Source organism: Oncorhynchus masou, chromosome 29, assembly GCF_036934945.1.
Source record: "Oncorhynchus masou masou isolate Uvic2021 chromosome 29, UVic_Omas_1.1, whole genome shotgun sequence".
In the NCBI taxonomy this organism is placed as follows: domain Eukaryota; kingdom Metazoa; phylum Chordata; class Actinopteri; order Salmoniformes; family Salmonidae; genus Oncorhynchus; species Oncorhynchus masou.
Window position 1 is genome coordinate 11,593,510 of NC_088240.1, and position 26,774 is coordinate 11,620,283.

The 26,774-nt window shown below is 43.9% G+C and overlaps 1 protein-coding gene across 1 annotated transcript in view; it reads left to right on the top strand.

The window, feature by feature from the left end:
* The window catches only part of LOC135518982 (amine oxidase [flavin-containing]), a 68,887-nt gene that overhangs the window by 30,438 nt on the left and 11,675 nt on the right, over positions 1-26,774 (top strand). The window contains exons 2-7 of the mRNA XM_064943981.1: positions 2,835-2,929; positions 3,091-3,228; positions 17,744-17,848; positions 18,917-19,008; positions 19,139-19,280; positions 25,734-25,883. Coding sequence (XP_064800053.1) covers positions 2,835-2,929; positions 3,091-3,228; positions 17,744-17,848; positions 18,917-19,008; positions 19,139-19,280; positions 25,734-25,883 — 722 coding nt within the window. The remainder of the gene's footprint in view (positions 1-2,834; positions 2,930-3,090; positions 3,229-17,743; positions 17,849-18,916; positions 19,009-19,138; positions 19,281-25,733; positions 25,884-26,774) is intronic.

The following is a 26,774-nucleotide window of genomic DNA, read 5'->3' on the forward strand; positions in this document are numbered from 1 at the left end:
CCAAACTGCTACAGACCTATATCTATTCTACCCTGCCTTTCTAAGGTCTTTGAAAGCCAAGTCAACAAACAGATTACCAACCATTTAGAATCTCACCGTACCTTCTCCGGTATGCAATCTGGTTTCAGAGCTGGTCATGGGTGCACCTCAGCCACGCTCAAGGTCCTAAATGATATCATAACCGCTATCGATAAGAGACATTACTGTGCAGGCGTATTCATCGACCTGGCCAAGGCTTTCGACTCTGTCAATCACAACATTCGTATTGGCAGACTCAACAGCTTTGGTTTCTCAAATGATTGCCTCGCCTGGTTCACCAACTACTTCTCCGATAGAGGTCAGTATGTCAAATCGGAGGTTCTGTTGTCCGGACCTCAGTCTGTCTCTATGGAGGTGCCACAGGGTTCAATTCCCGGGACGACTCTCTTCTCTGTATACATCAATGATGTCGCTCTCGCTGCTGAGAATTCTTTGATCCACCTCTACACAGACAACACCATTCTGTATACCTCTGGCCCTTCTTTGGACACTGTGTTAACAAAGCTCCAGATGAGCATCAATGCCATACAACTCTCCTTCCGTGGCCTCCCACTGCTCTTAAATACAAGTAAAACCAAATGCATGCTCTTCAACCGATCGCTGCCCGCACCTGCCCGCCCGTCCAGCATCACTACTCTGGACGGTTCTGACTTAGAATATGTGGACAACTAAAAATACCTATGCACAATTCTCTGAAGCTGGAGACTCATACCTCCCTCACTAGCTTTAAGCACCAACTTCCCGAGCAGCTCACCGATCACTGCACCTGTACATAGCTAATCTGTAAATTGCCCATCCAATCTAACTCATCCCCATACTGTTTTTATTTATTTAACTTGCTCCTTTGCACCCTAGTATCTCTACTTGCACATTCATGTTCTGCACATCCTACCATTCAAATGTTTAATTGCTATATTGTAATTACTTCGCCACCATGGCCTTTTCTCCCTTATCCTACCTCATTTGCACATGCTGAATAAATATTTTTCTACTGCATTATTGATTGTATGTTTGTTTATTCCATGTGTTACTCTGTGTTGTTGTATGTGTCGCACTGCTTTGCTTCATCCTGGCCAGGTCGCAGTTGTAAATGAGAACTTGTTCTCAACTAGCCTACCTGGTTAAATAAAGGTGAAATTAATTAATTAATTAAAACAAAACAAAGGAGCTGATCATGGACTTCAGGAAACGGAGGAGGAAACGCCTCTATCCACATCGACTGAATGACAGTGGAGAAGGTAGAAAGCTTCAAGTTCCGCAGAGTACACGTCACTGACGATCTGAAATGGTCCACCCACACAGACAGTGGTGAAGAAGGCGCAACAGCGCCTCTTCGATCTCAGGAGACTGAAGAAATTTGGCTTGGCCCCTAAAACCCTCACAAACTTGTACAGTTGAGCGCATCTGTCGGGCTGTATCACCACCTAGTACGGCAACTACACCGCCCGCAACTGCAGGGCTCTCCAGAGAATGGTGCAGTCTGTCCAACGCATCACCGGGGTCAAACTACCTGCCCTCCAGGACACCTACAGCACCCGATGTCACAGGAAGGCCAACAAAAATCATCAAGGATATCAACCAGCCGAGCTACGGCCTGTTCACCCCGCTATCATCCAGAAGGCGAGGTCAGTACAGGTTTATCGAAGCTGGGGCTGAGAGACTGAAAAACAGCTTCTATCTCAAGGCCATCACTGTTAAATAGCCCTCACTAGCCGGCTTCCACCCCGTTACCTAACCCTGCACCTTAGAGTCTAGACTTTGGAGTCCCTGGCCACTTTAATAATGGAACACTAGCCACTTTAATCATTTTTAAATAATGTTTACATACTGCTTTACTCATCTCATCTGTGTATGTATATACTGTATTCTATTCTACTGTATTTTACTCAATGCCTCTCCGACATTGCTCAATATAACATTTATATATTTCTTAATTCCATTCTTTTACTAGATTTGTGTGTATTGTTGTGAATTGTTAAATACTACTGCACTGTTGGAGCTAGGAACACAAGTATTTCGCTACACCGGCAATTACATCTGCTAAATACATGTGACCAATAATGATTTTATTTAGATTTAAAGTTCCTAAATTATGACACCATTCTCCTTGATTCTTAGCAATGTTGTACTACTATTTTTACTGACTTGGCCAAAGCTTCTGATACGGTAGACCATTCCATTCTTGTGGGTCAGCTAAGGAGTGTTGGTGTCTCTGAGGGGTCTTTGGGCTGGTTTGACATTTGAAATGTCTTTATTCCTTTGGAACTTCTGGGAGTGTAGTGTTTACTGTTCATTTTTGTATTGTTTATTTCACTTTTGTTTATTATCTATTTCACTTGCTTTGGAAATGTTAACCAATTTTTCCTATGCCAATATAGCCTTTAAATTGAAATGTATCAGTGTTCCTCCACTGGGCCAAGGAGCTGTGCCTCGAGCCTTCTGCTTTCTCACAGACTCATACTGTATCACAACCTGCCATATTACATGGTTCCCCTCCTGATCTACACAACAGAACAATGCACAGGGAGGATGAGAGGGGGGAAGGATGAGAGGGGGGAAGGATGAGAGGGGGGAAGGATGAGAGGGGGAAGGTAAACAGATGTGAAAAGTGGGGATAGTTTATATACAAAATATTTATATCATATATTCAGCATCATGTCTCTCTCTCGATCTATCAGGGGGGATCGTTGGATAGTTTATATGCAAAATGTTTCATATAATCAGCATCATGTTTACACTTACCTCTCCTCCTCTCTCTCTGTCTGTTTCTCTCTGGCCATCTGTCTCTTTCTCAGGGCTGAGTGCAGCTAAGCTGTTGAAGGAGAAAGGGCTGAGTCCTGTGGTTCTGGAAGCTAGAGACCGGGTTGGTGGACGGACCTTCACTGTACAGGTAAGACCTGTCAGACCAAAGGCCAGTCAGTGTAATCCCTATAAGAATCAGCTTTACATGTTCATAGCGAAAACATTTTTAAGCAACTGATTTGGTTATAGATTCAAACACAATTGATCTATGGGATTAGGATTGTGCACTCTCTCTCCCCCCCTCCCCAGAATGAGCAGACTAAGTATGTTGACCTGGGCGGGGCCTATGTCGGGCCTACTCAGAATCGCATCCTCCGATTGGCTAAAGAGTGCGGAGTCAAGACCTACAAAGTCAACGAGGAGGAGAGGCTGGTGCATTATGTAAAGGTGTGTGTGCGTGTGCCTGTTTGCTGAAAACCAGTGTAGGACCAGTATTAGTCACATCTGTTCCTCAAAAACAGTGGCAATTGTTATCCTGGGAGGCCTGAACAGACAGATCCATCATAGATCCATTGCTTTCTCTGAAACACTGTGGCCGCAGGGCTTTGCGTCGGCCAGTATTGACCACTTCCATTAGATAACAGATAACTTCCTGCTCTGGCCATCTCACACTCTAATGCACAGGAAATGCACGTTTGTCTTTCAGTCATGACTATGTTTTGAAAGAACAGAATACTAAATCAAAACAACGGGTGTAGACATTAACATGAAATGTTTGCTTACGAGCCCTTCCCAACAATGCAGAGTAAAAAATGAATTAAGCTATATACAGACAGTACCTAGGGCTGTTGCGGTGACCATTTTACTGCCACACCAGCGGTTACGAGTCATGAAGGCAGTCAAATTCCAAATGACTGTTTAGTCACGGTAATTAGATTTCTCCAAGATCTGATGCTGCTGCTGGTTATTAGTAGCGTACCAAACTTACTACCTGCCTGGGGAAGTGGTTCTTCCTTTAAAAGTTGCGGCGTACTGCAGCACAGCTTGCGAGGTGCTGCAGAATTCTATGGCACGTTATTTAAGTATCAGCCATTGATGCCAGAATGACGCAATTTACCACAAACTGTCTCGGCATAAGCTCAAAACTTTTAAAGGAAGATCCACTGTAATCAGCACGCTAATGTCCCTCTAATCACTCTGACATCACTGCCAATGTAATCAAATCTAATCAAATACTTCATGAGCTCATGTTGCGCAACATTTCTATAGGCTATGCAATTGCGGGAGAAAACCAAGTGATGGCCTCTAATAAAAAGACGAGGATCCCATCAGCTTTCTATAGGCTAGGCCTATTATATTTATTTCTCAACTTTCCTAATATTAAGCACATTGCTTATATTCACCATAGGAGTATAGCCTACCTGGTTGTCATGAAAATTAACCATGGGTAAAGCGTCCCCCATTCGCTATTTGAGTGCATAGATTACATGTATTTTCGATACAGATGCATGATAATGGTCCATTCTAAATCAAAACAAATGTCACACATATATTATTTAGTAAATGTAAAGACAAGAGTAAATGAAGAATAGTCTGATGGGTGACAGTATTAGCCTATCATTTGTGAATTATGTATTATCACTTGTGAATCATATTCGCTCACCTCATGTAGCCTAGCCCATAGGCCTATATGTTTTAATAAGGTTTGTATCACAACTAAAGTGGCCAAATAACTTCTTAAAATTGAGTACATTTATCCGCTTTACAATGGCTGTAGAGCCTAACTTGTGTGTGTGTGTATATATATATATACAGTGCCTTGCGAAAGTATTCGGCCCCCTTGAACTTTGCGACCTTTTGCCACATTTCAGGCTTCAAACATAAAGATATAAAACTGTATTTTTTTGTGAAGAATCAACAACAAGTGGGACACAATCATGAAGTGGAACGACATTTATTGGATATTTCAAACTTTTTTAACAAATCAAAAACTGAAAAATTGGGCGTGCAAATGTATTCAGCCCCCTTAAGTTAATACTTTGTAGCGCCACCTTTTGCTGCGATTACAGCTGTAAGTCGCTTGGGGTATGTCTCTATCAGTTTTGCACATCGAGAGACTGAAATTTTTTCCCATTCCTCCTTGCAAAACAGCTCGAGCTCAGTGAGGTTGGATGGAGAGCATTTGTGAACAGCAGTTTTCAGTTCTTTCCACAGATTCTCAATTGGATTCAGGTCTGGACTTTGACTTGACCATTCTAACACCTGGATATGTTTATTTTTGAACCATTCCATTGTAGATTTTGCTTTATGTTTTGGATCATTGTCTTGTTGGAAGACAAATCTCCGTCCCAGTCTCAGGTCTTTTGCAGACTCCATCATGTTTTCTTCCAGAATGGTCCTGTATTTGGCTCCATCCATCTTCCCATCAATTTTAACCATCTTCCCTGTCCCTGCTGAAGAAAAGCAGGCCCAAACCATGATGCTGCCACCACCATGTTTGACAGTGGGTATGGTGTGTTCAGGGTGATGAGCTGTGTTGCTTTTACGCCAAACATAACGTTTTGCATTGTTGCCAAAAAGTTCAATTTTGGTTTCATCTGACCAGAGCACCTTCTTCCACATGTTTGGTGTGTCTCTCAGGTGGCTTGTGGCAAACTTTAAACAACACTTTTTATGGATATCTTTAAGAAATGGCTTTCTTCTTGCCACTCTTCCATAAAGGCCAGATTTGTGCAATATACGACTGATTGTTGTCCTATGGACAGAGTCTCCCACCTAAGCTGTAGATCTCTGCAGTTCATCCAGAGTGATCATGGGCCTCTTGGCTGCATCTCTGATCAGTCTTCTCCTTGTATGAGCTGAAAGTTGAGGGACGGCCAGGTCTTGGTAGATTTGCAGTGGTCTGATACTCCTTCCATTTCAATATTATCGCTTGCACAGTGCTCCTTGGGATGTTTAAAGCTTGGGAAATCTTTTTGTATCCAAATCCGGCTTTAAACTTCTTCACAACAGTATCTCGGACCTGCCTGGTGTGTTCCTTGTTCTTCATGATGCTCTCTGCGCTTTTAACAGACCTGTGAGACTATCACAGTGCAGGTGCATTTATACGGAGACTTGATTACACACAGGTGGATTGTATTTATCATCATTAGTCATTTAGGTCAACATTGGATCATTCAGAGATCCTCACTGAACTTCTGGAGAGAGTTTGCTGCACTGAAAGTAAAGGGGCTGAATAATTTTGCACGCCCAATTTTTCAGTTTTTGATTTGTTAAAAAAAAGTTTGAAATATCCAATAAATGTCGTTCCACTTCATGATTGTGTCCCACTTGTTGTTGATTCTTCACAAAAAAAATACAGTTTTATATCTTTATGTTTGAAGCCTGAAATTTGGCAAAAGGTCGCAAAGTTCAAGGGGGCCGAATACTTTCGCAAGGCACTGCTTATATATATATATATAAGCAGCGTGTGAGTTTCAAGTTTGGGGAAGATCATTTTCACCATAAAAATTCACCTTTATAATAAAAGCATTTAATGCATAATTGCATTTGCGGTCACTTGATAATGGTGTTTTCTGCTAATGGAAGATTCACTCTTACAACCTATTACCATGTGGACATTTTTTATTTTTTTTACCTTTATTTAACCAGGCAAGTCAGTTAAGAACAAATTCTTATTTTCAATGACGGCCTAGGAACAGTGGGTTAACAGTGGGGCCGAATACATTCGCAAGGCACTGCCTATATATATATATATAAGCAGCGTGTGAGTTTCAAGTTTGGGGAAGATCATTTTCACCATAAAAATTCACCTTTATAATAAAAGCATTATATGCATAATTGCATTTGCGGTCACTTGATAATGGTGTTTTCTGCTAATGGAAGATTCACTCTTACAACCTATTACCATGTGGACATTTTTTATTTTTTTTACCTTTATTTAACCAGGCAAGTCAGTTAAGAACAAATTCTTATTTTCAATGACGGCCTAGGAACAGTGGGTTAACTGCCTGTTCAGGGGCAGAACGACAGATTTGAACCATGTCAGCTCGGGGGTTTGAACTTGCAACCTTCCGGTTACTAGTCCAACTCTCTAACCACTAGGCTACCCTGCTGTGCTCATAATGTGAAGAAATAGCCTAATAGTTTATCAACATTTTAAGCTAAACGTTCTGATCTGTTGCATCAGCCACATTGCATAAAAACATTTTGTTTTATGCTAGTGATTGTATTAATTTGGGATCTATCGCATCCCACAACTGTCCCAGACTCTTTTGAATATTTATTTCTCACACAGAATAGGTGGACCTTTGTTCTGTGGGGGATAGTAGATTGACGTGGGCTATTGCTTTTGCTGTTCATTAGGTCGACTCATTTTGTTGGCTGACGAGAAGTAAATGTGGACAGTTCTTCCAATATCTACAATATGCACCTCGGAGTTGCATTAGAATGCATTCAGTTGCGTCCCCAATGTGTCCTTCTTCACTTGAAGCCTTTAAGAAAGACCTGATCACGTGACGGAGAGCCATGTGAGTGAGAGGACTTCCAATTGCACAGCACACTCAGGGAGAAGGGCCCTCAAGGCCGCAAAAGGCATGCTTTTTTTTAGGGTGCATTACGGCCAAAAAGGGGATGCTGCCGTGAAATTCAAGGCATTATCACGTGCTTGTCAAATTGTGAATAAGAGACTATTTGAGTGTAAACAGCCTGCACAAAAACTAAGCAGAGCTCATGCCTTTTAAGCGACTTTTAACTAATCATCATTAGAGTTGCATCATGCAGCCTTACAATGTATTAAAAATCTAAACATATAGCCCAACGTTTGTAGAACAACTAAAGTTACATTAATTAACTCTAAAAAAAAATTAAGCATTTAAAATTAAGCATTTGCTAACCGCTCAATACAGAGGATGGTATTCTTCTCTTCTGAAATGGACAATTTTCTTCATTTCATGCATCTTTAGACTTGTCTAAAACACAAATTATGGATTTATTATGAAGGTGTAAGCTATATTACATGGATTTATTAGACTTTTTAAAATGACTTGTATGCTATATGTGGAAGCCAGGAGATATGTTAATTGTTAAATAAGTCAATTACCGTGAGACCGACCGACTGTCACAGCCCTAGGAGCACTAGTACTAGATCACTAGTACCAGAACCCTAGACTAGGTATCCCTTTTTCCCCTTACCCCTTAGCCTCAACCACAACCATAACCTCTACTCCACATAGTTGTTCATAAGTTCTGATGACAATATGGTCATTTCCAGCATGGCCATCTAGTGACCATCCACCCGTGTGCCCAGCCTCTCTGGAGCATTAGCAGTGAGCATTAGCAGTGAGCGTTAGCGACTGGAGATGCTAATCTCTGCCTGAAGGAGTTTTCTAATGTGGTTTCTCCTCCCCAGAGTGGCCCGGAGAGAGGGAGGAAAGAGAGAACAGAGAGAAAAAAGAAAGCGCTGCTCCCCTTTCTCTTTCTTTCTCCCCCTCTTTCTCCTTTCTTTCTTTCTCTCTCTCCCCTCCATCTGTCCCCCTCCCTCTCTATTCTCTCTCTCCAATATATCCCTCATATATTAATACACTAGTAGCAGCATTATTCTTAACACACAGTATTGTCTACCTCCATATTAGATTGGTCCCTCTGGCTTCAACCTTATACCCAGGTTAACCTACTCCCTCCACTGTAAATCAGTGGGCTCTCTGAACTGGTTTCTACTGTATGGGGCTGATCTCAATACCCTTCCTATGTGATGGGGCATGTTGAGGGAGGATGTTGGCAAACGCTGAAACCATAAAAACATGGACTTTGGAGTCATTCACTATCAATCACACACACATGAGCAGAAATGCGCACGTAGGCCTATGTACACACACACACTAGTGCGACCCCCCCCCTCCTCACACACACACACACACACACACACACACATAGCAGTAAAGTAGAATGCAGCAGAGTGGTCATGTGGATGATGTCACAGGGTTCCGTGGTTTTCTCGCGGATGAGCCCTCTGGCACATGACATCATTCAACCCTGCTCAACTAGGCATGCCCAGAACCACCCCTACATCTCAATAGTTTGCTTCTTTCCTCATCTCCTTCCTTTTGTTATGAGGAAATGTATTTCATTAGTGTTGTACTGTATAATATTTGTGTATTTATTATGGCAATTGAACCAGAGAACAGTGTGTTTAGGGACAGTGGCCTGGTCCCAGGCTACATAGATCTGGGACCAGGCTATGACATGTCTACTGCTGTTAAATAACAGTATGCCTAGCTTCAGTAGACTCAGATCTCAACCCTAGCTTTATCTCCCTGTTCAACCTTAACCCTAGCTTTATCTCCCTGTTCAATCCTAACCCTAGCTTTATCTCCCTGTTCAACCTCAACCATAGCTTTATCTCCCTGTTCAACCTTAACCCTAGCTTTATCTCCCTGTTCAACCTTAACCCGAGCTTTATCTCCCTGTTCAACCCTAACCCTAGCTTTATCTCCCTGTTCAACCTTAAACCTAGCTTTATCTCTACATCCCTGTTCAACCTTAACCCTAGCTTTATCTCCCTTTTCAACCTTAACCCTAGCTTTATCTCCCTGTTCAACCTCAACCCTAGCTTTATCTCCCTGTTCAACCTCAACCCTAGCTTTATCTCCCTGTTCAACCTCAACCCTAGCTTTATCTCCCTGTTCAACCTCAACCCTAGCTTTATCTCCCTGTTCAACCCTAACCCTAGCTTTATCTCCCTGTTCAACCTCAACCCTAGCTTTATCTCCCTGTTCAACCTTAAACCTAGCTTTATCTCCCTGTTCAACCTCAACCCTAGCTTTATCTCCCTGTTCAACCTCAACCCTAGCTTTATCTCCCTGTTCAACCTCAACCCTAGCTTTATCTCCCTGTTCAACCTCAACCCTAGCTTTATCTCCCTGTTCAACCTCATCCCTAGCTTTATCTCCCTGTTCAACCTCAACCCTAGTTTTATCTTAGAGCACTTGGCAGTCCAGTTGTGTGTGCTTGTAAGGTTTACCACTTTGCGGCTGAGCCGTTAGTCCTAGACGTTTTCACTTCACAATAAAAGCACTTACAGTTGACCGGGACGAACTGACTTGTTGGAAAGCTGGCATCCTATGACGTTGTCACGTTTGAAAGTCACTGAGCTCTTCAGTGAGGCCATTTTACTGCCAATGTTTGTCTATGGAGATTGCATGGCTGTGTGCTTGATTTTATACACCTGTCAGCAACAGGTGTGGCTGAAATAGCCGAGTCCACTAATTTGAAGGGGCGTCCACATACTTTTGTATCTATAGTGTACCTCCCTCCATCACTACAGTATACCTACACATGTAAATATGGTATTGGAACAAAAAATATATATTTCCTGTGTATATAGTATGCTTACTTCCTTTATTTCGTATTTCCTATTCTTAGGTGTGTTTAGGTTAAAAGTTCAGTTTTTTATATAATATATTATATATTACATTGTTATTGATAATTGCATTGTTGGGGTTTGAGTTTGCAAGAAAGTCATTTCACTCTACTTGTGCAATAAAACATTTGAAACTTCTTCTCTTTCCCTCTCTCCCTCCTTCTCTCGCACTCTCTCCTTCTCTTGCGCTCTCCTCTCTGGCTCTCAAACCTAATTTGTTCTTAATGCTTTTCTGGCAGACAACCTGTTTCTTCGTAAAATCATGTCACTTCATTAATTCCATCACAGTGACAGAGCGCTAAATATACCATAGCCGCTAATGCTAGGTCAATGCCAGCTACCCACTGTCATTAGCCTATGCATTGTCCAAACGCACAGCTAACATCTGTTAGCTAGCGATTACAACATCTTTCATCTAATTTCTCATATGTGATGTCTTGGGAAAGGACACGTGTTACAGAGAAAAGAGGCATGGTTGTGTATAAAGGAAGAGTTTAATTCCAAAACTCTAGGGTTTGGGTTGAACTGGGATGTGGACATGAAGCTAGGGTTAGAGTTGAACTGGGATGTGGACATGAAGCTAGGGTTAGAGTTGAACAGGGATGTGGACATGAAGCTAGGGTTTGGGATGAACAGGGATGTGGACATGAAGCTAGGGTTTGGGTTGAACAGGGATGTGGACATGAAGCTAGGGTTTGGGTTGAACAGGGATGTGGACATGAAGCTAGGGTTAGAGTTGAACAGGGATGTGGACATGAAGCTAGGGTTAGAGTTGAACAGGGATGTGGACATGAAGCTAGGGTTAGAGTTGAACAGGGATGTGGACATGAAGCTAGGGTTTGGGATGAACAGGGATGTGGACATGAAGCTAGGGTTAGAGTTGAACTGGGATGTGGACATGAAGCTAGGGTTTGGGATGAACAGGGATGTGGACATGAAGCTAGGGTTTGGGATGAACAGGGATGTGGACATGAAGCTAGGGTTTGGGTTGAACAGGGATGTGGACATGAAGATAGGGTTTGGGATGAACAGGGATGTGGACATGAAGCTAGGGTTTGGGATGAACAGGGATGTGGACATAAAGCTAGAGTTTGGGTTCACCAGGGAGTGTGCATAGATACAGTGCAAAGATTTAAATATAAGGTCAATAAAGATACAAGGTTAACTCAGTACGTATTCCTACAGTGCATTCGGAAAGTATTCAGACATTTTCCATATTTTGTTACGTTACAGCCTTATTCAAAAATGGATAAAATATTGTTTTCCCCTCATCAATCGACACACAATACCCCATAATGACAAAGCAAAAACAAGTTTGTAGAAATGTTTCAAATGTATTAAAAATAACATCTGAAATATCAAGCTTGAGTCACCTGTATTTGGGGAGTTTCTCCCACTCTGCTTTGTAGATCATCTCAAGCTCTGTCAGGTTGGATGGGGAACATTGCTGCACAGCTATTTTCAGGTCTCTCCAGCAATGTTTTATCGGGTTCAAGTCCGGGTTCTGGCTGGGCCACTCAAGGACATTCAGAGACTTGTCCCAAAGCCACTCCTGTGTTGTCTTGGCTGTGTGCTTAGGGTCATTGTCCTGTTGGAAGATGAATCTTCAACCCATCTGAGGTCCTGAGCACTCTGGAGCAGGTTTTCATCAAGGATCTCTGTGTACTTTGCTCCGTTCATCTTTCCCTCGATGCTGACTAGTCTCCCAGTCCCTGCTGCTGAAAAACATCCCCACAGCATGATACTGCCACCACCGTGTATGGTGCCAGGTTTCATACAGACGTGACGCTTGGCATTCAGGCCAAAGAATCTTGTTTCTTATGGTATGAGAGTCCTTTAGGTGCCTTTTGGCAAACTCCAAGCAGGCTGTCATGTGCCTTTTACTAAAGAGTGGCTTCCATCTGGCCACTCTACCATAAAGGCCTGATTGATGGAGTGCTGCAGAGATGGTTGTCCTTCTGGAAGGTTCTCCCATCTCCACAGAGGTACTCTCTGGAGATCTGTCAGACCATCAGGTTCTTGGTCACCTCCATGACCAAGTCCTTTCTCGCCCGATTGCTCAGTTTGGCCGTGATGGTTCCAAACTTCTACCATTTAAGAATGATGGAGGCCATTGTGTTCTTGGGGACCATCAATGCTGCAGACATTTTTTGGTACCCTTCCCCAGCTCTACGGAACGTTTCTTCGACCCCATGACATTTACGGTCAACTGTGGGACCTTAAATAGACAGGTGTGTGCCTTTCCAAATCATGTCCAATCAATTGAATTTACTACAGGTGAACTCCAATCAAGTTGTAGAAACCTCTCAGAGATGATCAACGGAAACAGGATGCACCTGAGCTGAATTTTTGAGTCTCATAGCAGTCTCGTAGCATGTCTAAACCTGTTTTCACTTTGTCATTACTGTGTGTAGATTGATGAGGATTTTTTTAAACTCCATTTTAAAATAAGGCTGGAACATAACAAAATGTGGAGAAAGTCAAGGGGTCTGAATACTTTCTGAATGCACTATATTTGACCCTGTTGGCTCAGGGGTTTGAACTTGCAACCTTCTCTAACCACTAGGCTACCTGGGTCAAACACTTCAGACATTGATCAAGGCTTTATGGCACAACCATGGACACTACACTACACCACACTGTACGACACTCCACTCCACTAAACTACACTCTACTACACTCCACTAAACTTCACTAAACTAAACTATATTACACTCTATGACACTGCACATTAGCCAGAATTAGCCAATCAAGGTCCAGCCATCCAGCTGCTTGCCAACCCATTGTGTAATTAGGGATAGCGTCCACACTTGCTGCTAATCAGCTTTACTACTAGCGAGTGCTAATACTAATCCAAAAGGCCAATCCTGGTTCCTCATATCAGCAAACTACTGCCTTACACTGTCTATCAGCTGCCTGCTGCAACCTCAGCACTGCTTTGGTTAATGCCTGAGGAATCGCTATCAGAAATTGAGAAAGAGGCCACCCACTGGGCACAGACGTCATTTCAACATCTAGTTTTGATTTACATTTGGTTGAGTTGTCAACTAACGTGAATTCAACGCGTTATCAAGAAAACATGTCGTTTGATTTATGGTTAAAAGTTTGGTAGAAAAAAAAGAAAGAAATTCCCTTACGTTGATGACTTTGCTAATCCAATCCGTTTTTTCCAAGTTGATTCAACAACGTCATCACATCAACATTTTTGGTGACATGATGTGGAAACATTGTTAATTTAATAAGTTTTTCCCCAGGGGGCAGTAATTATTAAATTGATATGCGGAACTTTTTGAAGTACAGTTGCTAATTGGCTAATGATGAATCGCTATCAGATATTGAGAAACAGTGAACGGCTTTGATGTCATGCCCGTTATTTCATCATCATTTTCAGTGTAGTCATGGTGACCTGTATTCATTGGACTAATAAAAGAGTTCCTAACACACTGGGAGACGTAAAACACTACAACACGTGTTTACAGCTGTCGCACTTGTTTACAGCTGTCGCACTTGTTTACAGCTGTTGCACTTGTTTACAGCTGTCGCACTTGTTTACAGCTGCCGCACTTGTTTACAGCTGCCGCACGTGTTTACAGCTGCCGCACGTGTTTACAGCTGTCGCACGTGTTTACAGCTGTCGCACTTGTTTACAGCTGTCGCACTTGTTTACAGCTGTCGCACTTGTTTACAGCTGCCGCACTTGTTTACAGCTGCCGCACTTGTTTACAGCTGCCGCACGTGTTTACAGCTGCCGCACGTGTTTACAGCTGTCGCACGTGTTTACAGCTGTCGCACTTGTTTACAGCTGTCGCACGTGTTTACAGCTGTCGCACTTGTTTACAGCTGTCGCACGTGTTTACAGCTGCCGCACTTGTTTACAGCTGCCGCACTTGTTTACAGCTGTCGCACTTGTTTACAGCTGTTGCAATTGTTTACAGCTGTCGCACGTGTTTACAGCTGCCGCACTTGTTTACAGCTGCCGCACTTGTTTACAGCTGTCGCTGTAACAGCGTTCTTCGTTTGTCGCAAGAAAGTCGGACCGAAATGCAGCGTGTTGGTTACTCATGTATTTAATGAAACAAATGACGATACATGAAATAACTTATAAATACAAAAACAACAAACGGAACGTGAAAAACCTATACAGCCTGTCTGGTGAACACTAACACAGAGATAGGAACAATCACCCACAAAATACAAAGTGAAACCCAGGCTACCTAAATACGGTTCCCAATCAGAGACAATGAGAATCACCTGACTCTGATTGAGAACCGCCTCAGGCAGCCAAACCTATGCAACACCCCTACTCAGCCGCAATCCCAATAACTAAAAAACCCCACTATGAAATACAACAACATAAACCCATGTCACACCCTGGCCTGACCAACTAATTAACGAAAACACAAAATACTAAGACCAAGGCGTGACAGTCGCACTTGTTTACAGCTGTCGCACCTGTTTACAGCTGCCGCACCAGTTTACAGCTGCCGCACCTGTTTACAGCTGCCGCACCTGTTTACAGCTGCCGCACCTGTTTACAGCTGCCGCACCTGTTTACAGCTGCCGCACCTGTTTACAGCTGCCGCACCTGTTTACAGCTGCCGCACCTGTTTACAGCTGCCGCACCTGTTTACAGCTGCCGCACCTGTTTACAGCTGCCGCACCTGTTTACAGCTGCCGCACCTGTTTACAGCTGTCGCACTTGTTTACAGCTGCCGCACCTGTTTACAGCTGCCGCACCTGTTTACAGCTGCCGCACTTGTTTACAGCTGCCGCACTTGTTTACAGCTGCCGCACTTGTTTACAGCTGCCGCACCTGTTTACAGCTGCCGCACCTGTTTACAGCTGCCGCACCTGTTTACAGCTGCCGCACCTGTTTACAGCTGTCGCACCTGTTTACAGCTGTCGCACCTGTTTACAGCTGCCGCACTTGTTTACAGCTGCCGCACTTGTTTACAGCTGCCGCACTTGTTTACAGCTGTCGCACTTGTTTACAGCTGCCGCACTTGTTTACAGCTGCCGCACTTGTTTACAGCTGCCGCACCTGTTTACAGCTGCCGCACCTGTTTACAGCTGCCGCACTTGTTTACAGCTGCCGCACTTGTTTACAGCTGCCGCACTTGTTTACAGCTGCCGCACTTGTTTACAGCCGTCGCACCTGTTTACAGCCGTCGCACCTGTTTACATCTGTCGCACCGGTTTTAGAAGTATACTTTAACATAACACAATGTACTGTACTGCATACATTATTAAGGCAGCCCCCTGCACCTCCTTGATCCAGAGGGGTTGGGTAGAATGCGGAAGACATATTTCGGTTGAATGCATCCAGTTGACTGAATAGGCATCCCCTTTCCCTTCCCTTGTGGTTTCTATTCTATGAGGTTTCACTTTCTGCTCTGTAGCAAATTCACAACAGATGCTGTGATATATCCTCCTCCTCTCTCCCCCGTTTCCATGGTAACAGACCTGTTGCTCTCTCCACAGCGCTGGGCAATGCATTTTCAGACTCTCTCTCTCCCCCTGTATTTCATGCATGCGTGTGTATGACACATCTGTCATCCAGGGTATGAAATAACTGCTGTCAGGGCCTTCAGACCGACCCATTTAACTGTCAACCTTTGTGCTTTACACAAGTTATGTAAGAGTAACACACACACACAAACTATCCCCCAGTGCACTTGCAGTTAACTGAACTGATATGGTTTCCCCAGCCTATTTTCTAAAGCCACACGCCCCCTTAGAAATAAAGCACAGATAAGGTATTCAATCTGTATCACTGAGGTGTGATAGAAATGTAAAGGTCATTTCAGAATGAGCCGAAACACATGCAGCGTTCACCATGAATGCAGTCTGCGCTAAGGCGTGAACATTGTCTTTAAATTTCAATCACGCCATAACGCTGAACTCCTACGATACGGATTGAATAGAGCCGTTTAGGATCCTTAACACCAAATAAAACCTTTTCATTCAGAGTGAAAGTGTCAGTGATGCTAAACTCTCTCTCAGCGGGGTTATTAGAGGTGTAGTGTGACATCCTACACGATAACCAGTATACACGGCTAGCCTGGATAAACCACACCGAATTCTGCACTCACCATTCACTTCAACAATAGTCAAACACAGGGAAATCAGTTGGATGCCAAGCTAGAAGGGAGGCGACATGACCTTAATACCTTTGACACCACCCACTACCCGTGACCACATTCATAACCCTGTAGGGGTTGAGAAACAGTGTGAGATTGAGAGTGTGAGAATCTTATCTGCCTTGCTGGATGTGCAATCAGTTGCTATCTTTCATCTGTGGGGGACCATTACGCAAGCAGGCGTATGGTTATCATCGTCCTTGGGATCTAGCTGCAGGAGAGGGATTGCTTCACCGCCCCCTCTGTCAGGGAGCTGGCAGGAGAATAATGTCTATTTCAATTCAAAAGTAGACTTGACCTGAATGTCAGTAGAACTGAGACGTTTGCAAAAGATTGAAGACTCCTAATAGTGAACTGAGAATGCAATCTATGGTTGATGATGATGAAGGTGATGCTGTTGCTGTGATTTCGTTCCAAGTCACTTCCACCTTAATGCGTAAAGACCGAAGAGTCTGGAGGACCAACGCATCAGACGTGGCTTTCATTAACTCCTACAGAAAGACCGTTGGACTAGTAACCAGCAGGTAGCCTAGTAGTTAGGACGTTGGACTAGTAACCAGCAGGTAGCCTAGTAGTTAGGACGTTGGACTAGTAACCAGCAGGTAGCCTAGTAGTTAGGACGTTGGACTAGTAACCAGCAGGTAGCCTAGTAGTTAGGACGTTGGACTAGTAACCAGCAGGTAGCCTAGTAGTTAGGACGTTGGACTAGTAACCAGCAGGTAGCCTAGTAGTTAGGGCGTTGGACTAGTAACCAGCCGGTAGCCTAGTAGTTAGGACGTTGGACTAGTAACCAGCAGGTAGCCTAGTAGTTAGGGCGTTGGACTAGTAACCAGCAGGTAGCCTAGTAGTTAGGACGTTGGACTAGTAACCAGCAGGTAGCCTAGTAGTTAGGACGTTGGACTAGTAACCAGCAGGTAGCCTAGTAGTTAGGGCGTTGGACTAGTAACCAGCAGGTAGCCTAGTAGTTAGGGCGTTGGACTAGTAACCAGCAGGTAGCCTAGTAGTTAGGACGTTGGACTAGTAACCAGCCGGTAGCCTAGTAGTTAGGGCGTTGGACTAGTAACCAGCAGGTAGCCTAGTAGTTAGGACGTTTGACGAGTAGCTGACAAAGTAAAAATCTGTCGTTCTGCCCCAGAACAAGGCTGTACCCACTGTTCCTAGGCCATCATTGAAAGTAAGAATGTGTTCTTAACTGACTTGCCTAGTTAAATAAAGATAAAATGAAAACAATGTGTAAATGTAAGGGACATGGAACCATTCACTCTGACTTCTTCCCTGTGAAGAGAGATCTCTCCTGCAGCTGCTTGATTAAATATTGTTATGTTATACAATTAAATAGTCTCTGCCTTAATCTTTTAATAAAATTTTACACAAAATTGTTGTTCCATGTTGTGTCATACAGGGGAAGTCCTACCCATTCAAAGGCTCCTTCCCCCCCATGTGGAACCCATTCGCCCTGATGGACTACAACAACCTGTGGAGGAAGATGGATGAGATGGGCAGCGAGGTAAACACGCCCATCATCTCTCTTTCTCTTCTTTCTTCCTTTTCTTTCTTTCTTTTAGGTGGTTCTAGAATTTCACTGCTATTTATCGGCCTAATTCTGCTCTGCATGTATTATTTGGTGTTTTACATTGTTCACGGAGGATATTTTTGCAAAATTCATCATGCAATCTCAATTGGGTGTTTGTCCCATTTTGGGAATTCTTGATTGGTGAGCGGACCCCAGACCTCACAACCATAGAGGGCAATGGGTTATAACTGATGCAAATATTTTTTAGCCAGATCCTAATTGGTATGTCAAATTTTATGTTCCTTTTGATGGACATAGAAGGCCCTTCTTGCCTTGTCTCTCAGATCATTCACAGCTTTGTGGAAGTTACCTGTGGCGCTGATGTTTAGGTCGAGGTATGTACTGTTTTTTTTTTGCTCTAGATGGAATTTGTATTCGTGGTCCTGGGAACTGGACCTTTTTTGGAACACTGTTATATTAGTCTTACTGAGATTTACTGTCGGGACCCAAGTCTGACAGAATCTAGGTGCTACTGTAGGCCCTTCTTGATGGTGGACAGAAGCACCAGATCATCAGCAAACAGTAGACATTTGACTTCAGATTCAAGTAGGGTGAGGCCTGGTGCTGCAGACTGTTCTTGTGCCCTCGCCAATTTGTTGATATTTATGTTGAAGAGGGTGGGGCTTAAGCTGCATCCCTGTCTCACCTCCCGGACCTTTTTTAACCGCACACTTGTTGCCAATTTTAACCGCACACTTGTTGTCTGTGAACATGGACTTTATAATGTATGTTTTTCCCCCAACACCACTTTCCATCCATTTGTATAGCAGACCCTCATGCCAAATTGACTCTAAAGCTTTTTTTTTAAATCAACAAAGCATGGGAAGACTTTGCCTTTGGTTTTTTGGTTTGGTTTGTTTCTCTCTCTCTCGTAACACATTGAGCATCTTTATCTCTCTCTAAGCCGAGCAGCCACCCCTCCACAATTCCTTGTCCAATCCCAAACCAACCCCTAATTCTGAGAATTTATTGATGCTCCCACCCTCGTACTATGTGTTCTAGATCCCCAGAGAGGCTCCATGGAAGGCTCCCCATGCTGAGGAGTGGGACAAGATGACCATGAAGCAGCTCTTTGATAAGATCTGCTGGACCAGGTGCTGTACTCCACTCATTTTACAATACACTCAGGACGATTCAACTCAATGCAGCATATTTTAGTAATGTACAATTTTGTAATTGTGTGTGTGTGTCTGTCTGTGTCTGTGCGACTCCCTCTCCCCACAGTTCTGCGAGGCGGTTCGCCACTCTGTTTGTGAACGTGAATGTGACCTCTGAACCCCACGAGGTGTCTGCCCTGTGGTTCCTCTGGTACGTCAAGCAGTGTGGAGGGACCATGAGGATCTTCTCCACCACCAACGGAGGACAGGTACTGTACACACTTTTCTGGCTGACTGGCTGGCTGCCTGGCTAGCTGTCTCTGTCTGTATTTCTGGCTGACTGATGGACTTTCTGTCTTCCTGCCTGCCTGTCTGTCTGGCTGTCTCTGTAACTCTGGGGAATGGCTCTTTCATATCCATACGGGGTCCTAGCATGTCTCTCTGAATATGTGTATGTGCATGGAAATCATAATGAGGACAGGATTGCGATGAAATAAGGTAAACCCTATTTTTTGCTTTGGTTCTAGGTTTACTGAGCTGACCCAAGAGCCATTTCAACTGAGCTCAGTAAACTCTCCTCCATGTTAGCACAAACCATTCCACAACGATTACATTCTCATTTGGATCCTACTTTGGTTGGAACCATTAAACCTCTGGTCTGTCCTTCAACCCTCCAAAGTAGCATTTTCAGTTCCCTTGCTCCTTAATTTAGGAACATAATCCCTCTATATGGCTGGCCCTGGTCATTCCCTGCTCCTTCATTTAGGAACATAATCCCTCCCTCCACATGGCTGTTCCTGGGCGTTCCCTGCTCCTTCATTAGGACCATAATCCCTCCCTCCACATGGCTGTTCCTGGGCGTTCTCTGCTCCTTCATTAGGACCATAATCCCTCCCTCCACATGGCTGTTCCTGGGCGTTCTCTGCTCCTTCATTAGGACCATAATCCCTCCCTCCACATGGCTGTTCCTGGGCGTTCTCTGCTCCTTCATTAGGACCATAATCCCTCCCTCCACATGGCTGTTCCTGGGCGTTCTCTGCTCCTTCATTAGGACCATAATCCCTCCCTCCACATGGCTGTTCCTGGGCGTTCTCTGCTCCTTCATTTAGGAACATAATCCCCCCCTCCATGTGGCTGTTCCTGCTCCTTCATTTAGGAACATAATCCCTCCCTCCACATGGCTGTTCCTGGGCGTTCTCTGCTCCTTCATTTAGGAACATAATCCCCCCCTCCACATGGCTGTTCAGTGTGATTTCTCTGCTCCATCATTCAGAGGCATAATCCCCCCCCCCATATGGCTGTCCCTGGTTGTTCCCTGCTCCTTCATTTAGGAACATAATCCCTCCCTCCATGTGGCTGTTCCTGCTCCTTCATTTAGGAACATAATCCCTCCCTCCACGTGGCTGATCCTGCTCCTTCATTTAGGAACATAATCCCTCCCTCCACATTACTGTTCCTGCTCCTTCATTTAGGACCATAATCCCTCCCTCCACGTGGCTGTTCCTGCTCCTTCATTAGGACCATAATCCCTCCCTCCATGTGGCTGTTCCTGCTCCTTCATTAGGACCATAATCCCTCCCTCCACATGGCTGTTCCTGGGCGTTCTCTGCTCCTTCATTTAGGAACATAATCCCCCCCTCCACATGGCTGTTCAGTGTGATTTCTCTGCTCCATCATTCAGAGGCATAATCCCCCCCCCCCATATGGCTGTCCCTGGTTGTTCCCTGCTCCTTCATTTAGGAACATAATCCCTCCCTCCATGTGGCTGTTCCTGCTCCTTCATTTAGGAACATAATCCCTCCCTCCACGTGGCTGATCCTGCTCCTTCATTTAGGAACATAATCCCTCCCTCCATGTGGCTGTTCCTGCTCCTTCATTTAGGAACATAATCCCTCCCTCCATGTGGCTGTTCCTGCTCCTTCATTTAGGAACATAATCCCTCCCTCCACATTACTGTTCCTGCTCCTTCATTTAGAAACATAATCCCTCTCTCCACATGGCTGTTCCTGGGCGTTCTCTGCTCCTTCATTTAGGAACATAATCCCTCCCTCCACGTGGCTGTTCCTGCTCCTTCATTTAGGAACATAATCCCTCCATCCACGTGGCTGATCATCGTCATTCCCAAATACTTCATTTAGGAACATAATCCCTCCATCCACATTGCTGTTCCAGGGCATTCCTTCCTCCTTCATTTAGAGGCATAATCCCTCCCTCCACATGGCTGTTATTCAGATCCCAGGGAGACACACTTATTCTTGTTTACTTTGAGATGGCCCCATTGCCTAGGTGACGGAGGATTGTGACACATTGGGGTAATTAGAGGATGTTGTTGTGAGGTCACCCACTTTCATTTCCTGTTTGGTCTGCCTGTTCTCTGGCTCCGGTGTTGACAGAAGCTCCAGTTCTGTGTTCAAGATCTGAGTCCAGACTCGCGATATTTAATGTATTGATTCAGTGTGGTAGAGCAATAGAAGGTAGAGCAATAGAAAAGCATGTGAGCGCTAAAGTTAGCTCTCATGAGTGTGCTTCCCCCTTTTGAAGTTGATTTTAATGCATGCTATGCATAGCGTAGTTGCATATGAGGTTGCACTGCATATACAGTAGGTTCTGAAAGTATTGAAAGTTTTTCGCACGGCAGGTTTTATTTTTAATTTCACCTTTATTTAACCAGGTAGGCTAGTTGAGAACGAGTTCTCATTTACAACAGCGACCTGGCCAAGATAATGCAAAGCAGTTTCACACATGCAACAACACAGAGTTGCACATGGAACAAACAAGCCTACAGTCAATAACACAATAGAAAAAAGAAAGTCTATATACAGTGTGTGCAAATGGCATGAGGAGGTAAGGCAATAAACAGGCCATAGTAGCGAAGTAATTACAATTTAGCAAATTAACAGTGGAGTGATAGATGTGCAGATGATGATGTGCAAGTAGAAATACTGGTGTGCAGAAAAGTATATAAAAACAATATGGGGATGAGGTAGGTAGATTGGGTGGGCTATTTACAGATGGACTATGTACAGCTGCAGTGATCGGTTAGCTGCTCAGATAGCTGATGTTTAAAGTTAGTGAGGGAAATATAAGTCTCCAGCATCAGCAATTTTTGCAATTCGTTCCAGTCATTGGCTGCAGCGAACTGGAAGGAAAGGCGGCCAAATGAGGTGTTGGCTTTGGGGATGACCCCTGAGATATACCTACTGGAGCGCTTGCTAGGTATTCTAGTGGTTAAAGCGTTGGACTAGTAACTGAAGGCTGCTGGATCAAATCCCAGAGCTGACCATGTAAAAATCTGTCGTTCTGCCCTGTTCTCCGGTAGACCGTCATTGTAAATAAGAATTTGTTCTTACCTGCAAGCCTAGATAAATAAAGATTCAAAAAAATTGACACCATTGATAAAGATGAGCACAAATGATGTATAACATAAACAATTCAAATACTGAGCTATATTGCATGCTCAAAACATTTGAAAAATATATTATTTTATACTCATGAAATTGCTCAGAGAAAGAGATTTTGTTTAACAAGTAAACACATTTTTCTTAAAGTAGGGGGCAAAATGATTAACACCCAGTTTTCAATACCTTACCTTGCGAGGATAACGGCACTGAGCCTTTTTCTGAGCCCGAGAGGGACATTAGAACATTCCTCCATATAGAATCCTTCCAGATCCTTGATATCCTTCATCTGCGCTTATGGACTGTCTTCTTGATTTTGTGGCCAATTGTGGATTTTGATGTATGCTTGGTTATTTTGCTGGAAGAGCCACTTGCAGCCAAGTTTCAGCCTCCTGGCAGAGGCAACCAGATTTTGGGCTAAAATGTCCTTAACAAGGGCCCAAGGACCAGTGGAAGCAAAATAACAAATGATCCACCACCATATTTTACAGTAGATATTGGGTTATTTTCTGCTCATATATTCTCATTTCGACACAAAACCCACCACTGGTGTCCGTGGCCAAAGAGCTCTATTTTCATGTCATCCAACAAATATAAATGCCTGGAGTTTGGTCATAGAGCTCTATTTTCATGTCATCCAACAAATGTAAATGCCTGGAGTTTGGTCATAGAGCTCTATTTTCATGTCATCCAACAAATGTAAATGCCTGGAGTTTGGTCATAGAGCTCTATTTTCATGTCATCTGACCAGAACACTGCCTGGAGTTTGGTCATAGAGCTCTATTTTCATGTCATCTGACCAGAACACCGCCTGGAGTTTGGTCATAGAGCTCTATTTTCATGTCATCTGACCAGAACACCGCCTGGAGTTTGGTCATAGAGCTCTATTTTCATGTCATCTGACCAGAACACCGCCTGGAGTTTGGTCATAGAGCTCTATTTTCATGTCATCTGACCAGAACACCGCCTGGAGTTTGGTCATAGAGCTCTATTTTCATGTCATCTGACCAGAACACCGCCTGGAGTTTGCTAAACAGCATTGGCACTTGGATTGGAACCGGTGCTTTGGTGGGATGACATGAAAATAGAGCTCTATGACCAAACTCCCGGGGCATAGGCATTGGCTTAATCTAGCAACACCTTTCCCCTAACCCTCCCCATACACTAGCACACCACAAGCACAGAGCCACGTCTCACAGTCGTGTGATTCCCTAAAATGAAATGAAGACAAATACTTTACTCAGTAGGTCACTCCCACTTTGGCCAGCTTTGAGTTGTTGATATACCAGGCTTATATTCGCTGTGCACAATAACCTGGGACGAGGTTATATCCTCACCTCTTTACTTACAATCATATCATGAGTAACCTAGTTAATTGCTCGCACAAATTAGAATGCTCTAAACTCTAAAGTAAACAGGTTGTTTTCCATCTTTCTGTGCGCCTCAGATCGCACAGGAAACAGAATTCTCAGAGGCATCAACTCATGACAATCCAACCATAAACTGGCTCAAGATGCTGAATTCCACACTGTATCGGATAACCTGACAAAGTAGCAGATGTTTAAATGTTCACATTGTTATACTGAAGGTTGTATCAGTTTCATATCAACTAAAGTCTGTAATGATGCATGTTTATGGAATTCAGAATGACTATATCATCTTGAGACTTGACCTTTGAGCCATTAGGTCTTTGAGCCATTAGGTCTTTGAGCCATTAGGTCTTTGAGACATTAGGTCTTTGAGCCATTAGGTCTTTGAGCCATTAGGTCTTTGAGACATTAGGTCTTTGAGCCATTAGGTCTTTGAGCCATTAGGTCTTTGAGCCATTAGGTCTTTGAGCCATTAGGTCTTTGAGCCATTAGGTCTTTGAGCCATTAAGCCTTTGAGCCATTATGACTTTGAACCATTAGGGTTTTTTAGCTACAGCTTTTGACACCAAACTGTAGGAGGAAATGCCCTGCTATTCATGTTGTATTATGTCCTTCCATCTGAGATGTAACTTGCTCTCGCTTCTTGCATATTGAATGTAAATGCATGTACCCAGAAGAATTCTGTATTGAATGTGTGAATTCGGCCACAATATGGCCTCGCGTCTCCTCCCTCTCCAGCCAAGTCAATTTATCAGAAATGACGGGTCTACAAAGTTAACTGAGGAAAGTTTACACTAACCAGGTCTAAGCTATGTTTACATTGTAATGTGGCCTTGCCAAGACCCACGCTCACTTTCCAATCCATCCCTCTGCCTGACTGGTTCCAGTCCAATCCATCCCTCTGCCTGACTGGTTCCAGTCCAATCCATCCCTCTGCCTGACTGGTTCCAGTCCAATCCACCCCCTCTACCTGACTGGTTCCAGTCCAATCCATCCCTCTGCCTGACTGGTTCCAGTCCAATCCACCCCCTCTACCTGATTGGTTCCAAAACACCTCCTGTGTGTTATTCTACTGAAGTATCCTAAAGCCAGCCTAGATTAAAAAAAGGCCACCGCCCAAATGTACAACTACTGTTCACCTCAGATGCATCAATCAACTGTCCCAGGGGGATGGCTGTCTTAGAATGAGTTTGAGGTATTTTTGTGGAGGCAGAAGAAGGACCAGAATAGCTAGTTTATGTCTCATAGGGTGTAAATCTGGCACTGATGCAAAAAGTTTCACACACTCAGCCCGTAGAGAATACTAATACTATCTTACACTGTCAAAATCTTGTCAAAAGTAAAGCACTACACTGATAATGAATAGAGTATAATTTGATGTTTATCCTAGCGTTACAACTTTATTGTCCACTGTGACAAGTGTCTTCTACTGTCTTGTGTTTTTCCCAACCCCCTGGAAATCACACGGATGAGACTAGAAGCAGCACAAGGTCAGCCACAGATGAGACTAGAAGCAGCACAAGGTCAGCCACAGATGAGAGACTAGAAGCAGCACAGGGTCAGCCACAGATGAGAGACTAGAAGCAGCACAGGGTCAGCCACAGAGAGACAAGAAGCAGCACAGGGTCAGCCACAGATGAGACTAGAAGCAGCACAGGGTCAGCCACAGATGAGAGACTAGAAGCAGCACAGGGTCAGCCACAGATGAGACTAGAAGCAGCACAGGGTCAGCCACAGATGAAAGACTAGAAGCAGCACAGGGTCAGCCACAGATGAGAGACTAGAAGCAGCACAGGGTCAGCCACAGATGAGAGACTAGAAGCAGCACAGGGTCAGCCACAGATGAGAGACTAGAAGCAGCACAGGGTCAGCCACAGAGTAGCACCCTCCTGGAACAGGTCTTATTAGCCTGTATCTGATTGATATGACTGATGATACTGTATTTGCATTTCAGGAGAGGAAGTTTTTGGGAGGTTCCAGCCAGATCAGTGAGTGTATGGCCAAAGAGCTGGGTGAGCGGGTCAAGATGGAGTCTCCTGTCTACAAGATCGATCAGACAGGGGACATGGTCGAGGTCGAGACGCTCAACAAGGAAACATACAAGGTGAGTGAGAGAGCAACCATCTCCAATCCATCAACATAATTACAATCTGGTCAGAGCACATTCCACTGAGTAGGAGCCTACTGATTTCAGGTTGTGCCTATGCTGCCATCTAGAGCTTGTTTGTTCACGATACGTGGCACCTCATGATGTGGCCCATGTTATGACTGCTGTACATTTGCATTCTAGAACTCCAGGAACATTCTAGGAATCATTCATTCAACCATACAACTCACTGAGCTTACAAAGCCCCTTAGACATTCATGTTTGCCTGTCAGTAAATTCCTATAGCTTTTGACAGTGTGTGTGTGTGTTCGTGTGTGTGTGTTCGTGTGTGTGTGTTCGTGTGTGTGTGTGTTCGTGTGTGTTCAAATCAAATTTTATTTGTCACATACACATGGTTAGCAGATGTTAATGCAAGTGTAGCAAAATGCTTGTGCTTCTAGTTCCGACAATGCAGTAATAACCAACGAGTAATCTAACCTAACAATTTCACAACAACTACCTTATACACACAAGTGTAAAGGAATGAAGAATATGTACATAAAAATATATGAATGAGTGATGGTACAGGACGGCATAGGCGAGATGCAGTAGATGGTATCGAGTACAGTATATACATATGAGATGAGTAATGTAAGGTATGTAAACATTATATGAAGTGGCATTGTTTATAGTGGCTAGTGATACATTTATTACATACATTTTTACATTATTAAAGTGGCTGGAGTTGAGTCAGTATGTTGGCCTCAGACCTCACTACCCTCTGGAGAGCCTTATGGTTGTGGGTGGAGCAGTTGCCGTACCAGGCAGTGATACACCCCGACAGGATGCTCTCGATTGTGCATCTGTAAAAGTTTGAGTGCTTTTGGTGACAAGCCAAATTTCTTCAGC